Source organism: Octopus bimaculoides, chromosome 16, assembly GCF_001194135.2.
Source record: "Octopus bimaculoides isolate UCB-OBI-ISO-001 chromosome 16, ASM119413v2, whole genome shotgun sequence".
Taxonomy (NCBI): Eukaryota; Metazoa; Mollusca; class Cephalopoda; order Octopoda; family Octopodidae; genus Octopus; species Octopus bimaculoides.
The window spans coordinates 54587097-54593403 of NC_068996.1; the positions used below are offsets into that span (position 1 = coordinate 54587097).

A 6307-nucleotide genomic window follows, 5' to 3' on the forward strand; every position below is an offset into this window, starting at 1 on the left:
GTTTTATATTAGATTACATTTTCAGATTAGCTGAAATGTATTATTACCTCTGGTCGATATTATTATGTCAATCCTAGAAAAAAAATAATAAAATGGCTAGCCCCAGAGTTGAACTTTAAAGACCAAAAACATTAAAATATCAGGAAGTAATGATTATTGCTATCATTGCATTAATCATTTCAGTATTTCATACATTGATAGAATTTGTAAGGTGTGTGAGAAAACTTTTAACAATAAATTCCATTGTATGCTCATATAAAAGAGAAGAGAGTGGCAGATGGTGGGGGGGGGGAGAAGAAGGAGAGAGTTGGAGAGAACATTCTTTTCAATGATGTACTTAATACTAGAAGAAAAAAAAAAATCTACATCCATCCTTATTTCAATAACTTAGGTGTTCTTCAATTGTCTATATATTGTTGTAAACATGCATGAACTGTATTTGTTGTCTGATATAAGAATTGTGAGATATATATTAAAGGGATTAATTGTAGCCTGAGATGAAAAAAGGTTTGACAACACTCAAACAGATGACAGCGACGAAAAGAAAAGATAAGAGCAGTTGTTCATTGAATAATATCGGATGAGTATCCAGAGAAGAAAACATTAATTTATATGAAGTGGGCTGCAACTTAAAACAGAATAAGATACATGGAAATGTGCATGCAGATGCACACCAAACACACACACACACACACCAGTCATTCACTATACAACCACATATATATGCGTATGTATGTGTGTGTATACACACACACACACATATCCATATATACACACACTCAAACACTCACATATATGCACACTACACACACACATACATATATATGTATATTTATATGTATATATTTATGTGTGTGTGTGTGTGTGTACATATATATATATATATATATATATATATATATATATATATATATACATTTATACATTTATATATATATATATATATTCTAACATATACTTACATTGCATATATATATATATGTACATATATAAATACATATTTATACGTGTGTGTAAATGTGTGTGTGTGATTGTATGTGTGTATATATATGCTTATGAAGTAATGTATGTTTACTTTTGCATTGTGTATGACCAAGAGAGAGAGAGAGAGAGAGAGAGAGAGAGAGAGGACTGGAAGATAAGTAGTTTATCTTAGACATAATGGTAAGCTGTGCTTGATAACAAAAGAAAATATTAACTATACATCAGATATTCTGAATGGAAAAACTTGATGGAAGTAGAAATACTGAAGACTCAGAAGGAAGAGAAAAGGTAAACTAGAGAATGAAGAACAGAGAAGATAAGCTAGGAGAGAGAGAGAAACTGTGGGAGAAAGAGAGGCATGGTGTGTATGTGTGTGTGCATGTGTGTGTGCATGTATGCATTCATGTACGTGTATGCATATGTTCAAGCTTGATGCATAAATATACACACAGTTTCTGCCAGCAAATGAAATTGCTAAATCAGTCACACTCAAATACTAACGTCACAACACTCACACACACACACACACACACACACACACACACACACACACACACACACACTCAGAGTCATGCACAAGTGGAAGTATCTTCATAATAGGGCAGAAACATTTGCAAGTTATGGAAAGGTTTGGAAACCATGGCCTGCAGACAGACTGAAATTGCTAACATTGAATCCAAGACGTTTATTTCTGACATCAATGAGAGGGTGTACCATTCTACAAAAGAATAGTTTCAGCAACTAGGTGTTGTGTCATTAAAAGACATTATCTTCAATTTGTAAGAGTGATGCCAGCACAAGTGTACATGCTTCAATGATTAAACATTAGCATCATTATCATTATCATCATCATTAACAGCATTTCATAAAAGAAGAGTGTTCTTTTTGTTTTGCTTTTTTTTTTTTTTTTTTCACAAGTATTCCAGAAGATTTGAAGGAATATGTTTTCCTTATTCTGAACAAGTGTGCATACAATATATTCAATAAAAGCTTCCATGCAGATTGCAACAATAAAAATATGTTTTACTGAAAAGAGAACAAAATAAATATTTTTATCTTTTTTTATATTACATTTGATGTTCCATGCCGATATGAGTTGGAGACTTCTGCAAAATTTAAGCACAAACCTTCAATTATTAAAACTTTATATTGAATCTAATAAACATTCTTCAGAACCACAACAGAATTCCAACCATTTTATAAAGCGTTATATTCTTCACATTTTAGTTTGTGTCTCTCTCTGCTTCTATAACTACAGCAATCAATAAAATATTTTCACCAGCCATACTCTAGCTGCCGTTAACTTCTTTCAAATTGGCATGATGTACCCAAAGTGAGAACTTCTACATGGTCAACAGACTTGCTAGAAATAGCAACATGTGAACCAACTTTGACATGGTTACTCAACCTGTTAGAGATAACAATCAAATCTCTTTCAGATCACACCTGTTTAAAATAAGAAAACATACATTAAATAATGCAGACATTAGGTCTGGAAAAGTAACACAGGTTGATCATGAATGGAATGCTTTTGATGATAGGACTGTTTGATCATAGTCTGATCTGGATTGAACAACAACAGCAACAGCTGTAATCTAACCCTAGCCTTGCTAACATCCATTTCTACTACATATCTATTCCACATTTCATTGGTGGCTTACCTCAACCCAAGCAATCACAAACTATCATCATAAATTATGTTTCTTAGAAATTATGTTCAATCACCATAACAACCCTCATGCACATTTCTCTCCACAAAACCCTATCCACCATTTCTATCTATAATACATTAAAAGTCAGTTTCAATCTTGCTTGCTTGCATTGTTACTCAGTGAAACTGGCAAATAATGGGCAAATACCATGAATTAAGTTTACCCTGAAATGTTAATACGAATCGAATGAAATAAGTTTCACATAAATTGGTAAAGTAGTTTTCAAGGTATTAGAGATTTTCAGGGTATAAATACCCAAAATGGTACATAATGGGAAAATGTTCTGAAAATAATCTTCATCCTGAAAGGGAAGAAACTCTTACATTTCTATAAGACTGAGTTTTTTTCGAGTGCATTCAACATATGTGGCTGCTATTTCTAGAAAGCCCTGCTACCACATAACAGCTATTTGCAATACCTGTTACATGGTAGCAGGGCATGCAAGAAAAGGCAGCCAAATCTTTCCTTTTCTGGGGAAAGGAGCCGTTTACATGTGATTTCAATGTCACATTCATTGAAAGCATGCAAAATAACTTGGAAAAGAAAAAAACCCACAAAACAAAACTTCGTTGCTGGGAAACTCAGAGTTTCCTGATGATCAAATGGCTCATGGGTGGTCTAGTGTAAGTTATAATTCCTTATAGCCTATTTTTAATTTCTCGTCATCGTCATCATCATCATCATCATCCTTGCACATGTTCAATCCACAGCTGGACAAAAGCCTCAGCATGTTGCTCCCACCAACCATAGTCTGGTGTTTTCCTCATCCATGTTTCAGTGCCAAAGAGAATTTAACAATTTCTGCAAGAAATCCTCCACCTTCCTTTTTCTGGATGTGGTGTCCACTCTGTCATTTTGCTATTCCATTTGTTGTCCTTTCTTCTAAACACGCGTCACACAGAAGACCATTTCACAATTCATATTTTCCTGATAGTATTCATTAAACTTGTTGCTACTCTTATCATAATGTTTAATATATATCATATCAATTCCTTTTTTTTTTTAAACCTAGCTTCATTCAATATATTAAGATAAAAAAACAAACTTACCTTTTCATAAATGAATATAATCCTCGGTCAAAATGCCTGCAAAAAATAATGGAAAAATGTATTTTGCATATTTTCTGGTTTTTTTCTCAATCAAAAAAAGAAATATAAAAACTAATGTATAATTATATTCTGTAAAAAGTAAGATTTTATTTTATTGTTTTACATTTATTCTTTTACTTGTTTCAGTCATTTGGCTGTGGCCATGCTGGAGCAATACCTTAAAGGGTTTTTTTGGTCAAAGAAATTGACCCCAGAACTTATTCTTTGTAAGCCTAGTACTTATTTTATTGGTCTCTTATGCCGAACCACTAAGTTACAGGAACGTAAACACACCAACATCTGTCGTCAAATGATGGTTGGGGGACAAACACAGGCACAAAGACACACACACAATATATATATATATATATATATATATATATATATATATATGATGATATGATGAGCTTCTTTCAGTTTCTGTCTACCAAATCCTCTCACAAGGCTTTGGTCTGCTGGAACCATGTTGTTGGGAAGCAAGCTTCTTACCACACAAGCATGCATTTAATTAACATTCTCCAATTAAATTAGGTAGAGGGCAGTATTTTTCTTTAACTGGTCTTTCATTCTGACTCCAACTCCTTTTCTTTATATAACCTTCCTTATACCAGTCCACCTTAGACTACATCTTGTTTCATGACAGAAAACATCCTGTCTTAAAATATTTACATTTCAACAGAAACTTTCAAAACTTATACATTTCTATTTCTTTTATGTTTTACCTGTTTCAGTCATTAGACTGCAGCCTCGCTGGAAGAACTTTTAGTTAAATGAATCAAAAAGTTTTTTAAGCCTGCTTCTTATCTTATCAATCTCTTTTTCTGAACTGCTAAGTAACATGGATGTAAACACACCAACACCAGTTGTTAACTGGTAGTGGGGGCAAACAAAGACAAAAACACACCAACATAGACACATATATACATATACAACAAGCTTCTTACAGTTTCTGTGTCTACCATTTCCACTCACAAGGCTCTAGTCAGTCTGAGACTATAGTAAAAGACACTTGCTCAAGATATCAACTTTTTCATTTAGCAGTGTTCTAAACACTAACTTAATAACAAGTTTGAATATTTTGCTACAATACATCAAATTGTTGGTGGCTATTGTCAAGATAAGCTGAAACGCTATGACGCAAGATTTGGAAAATAGTCACAGAATCTATCATACAGTCAGTGAAATACAGGGTGTTCAAAAAGTCTCTCCACAGTGAATTTTTTGAAGACACCATCAACACCAAGAGGTATTGCTCAAATATTGTCTCTCCATTTCTAGGCCAACTCACTGAAAGCGAAAGTAATAATGCATACTTTCAGCAAGATGGGAGTTACAGCACATACTTCACGCATCACCATGGTGCTACTTCAAGAGTTTTTTGGTGAACAGATTATTTTGAAGGGACTTTGGCCACCAAGATCACCTGATTTAACACCGCCAGACTGTACAAGAATCGCTCGAAAACCATTAATGAGCTAAAATACAAAATCATAACCTTCACACGGTCCATACTGCATCAGACTCTCCAAGATATATTTCAAAAACATTTGTAGGAGAATCAACTTAAGTATTGAAAATGAAGGATGACACTTTTAACACCACTTATAAAGTTTTTTAAAGTCTTGTAAAGTCTAATATATTCTTTTGTAGTCTTCTTATACCATCTTATAAATATTTATTTTGCAATAAAATACTTAATGCCAAGAGACCTTTTGAATACCCTGTATTTTAATTTCCATTATTTCATTGTGATTTTGGTTGGAAGTGTGTGTATAAATTTGATATGTCCCTTTTATGAACAGTTCAAAATCATACCACTCTACCTGAGAAGTTTAATTATGAAGTAAACGGTGATTTGTATATTTTGCTTACATACTATCACTTGTTTGTGGTAGCTCACAGGTGTATTATTAACCAGTCAGGTGTTACTAGAATTCTGTGAGGAAGAATGGCTTAAATACACTAATCTTAGTTGAGTAATGTTAGTCATGGCTTGCTTCGAAGTTGATTTTCAATTTGAGAGAATCTAGGTAGAGTCATTATGTCAATATTATTAACACACGCACTGGTTACTAATAATAACACACACACTGTTATTAATATTGGCATAATGACTCTACCAAGACAACTAAATTTGTTTCACATAAAGAATCTTGCAAACCAAATACAAAAACAAAGTAGAATCTTGGTAATAATTCACATTGAATGATACTTTTCCAAACCCTTCTTACTGCAAATGCAGTGCCACTAACTTATGCAATATTAATTATTTTCAGATTTAAAGTTTCTTTTGAAATGTTTTATCATTTTATAACATAAACTCAATTAATTCGTGATGCCTTAATTTCATTCTTATTTCTTTATTGCCCACAAGGGGTTAAACATAGAAGGGACAAACGTGGACAGACAAAGGGATTAAGTTGATTACATCGACCCCAGTGCGTAACTGGTACTTAATTTATTGACCCCGAAAGGATGAAAGGCAAAGTCGACCTCAGCGGAATTTGAACTCAGAACGTAAAG

At 33.2% G+C, this 6307-nt stretch overlaps 1 protein-coding gene across 1 annotated transcript in view; it reads right to left on the minus strand.

The window, feature by feature from the left end:
- LOC106884152 (protein-cysteine N-palmitoyltransferase HHAT) overlaps positions 1 to 6307 on the minus strand; it is a 190517-nt gene that overhangs the window by 20709 nt on the left and 163501 nt on the right. The window contains exon 9 of the mRNA XM_052973781.1: positions 3746 to 3781. Coding sequence (XP_052829741.1) covers positions 3746 to 3781 — 36 coding nt within the window. The remainder of the gene's footprint in view (positions 1 to 3745; positions 3782 to 6307) is intronic.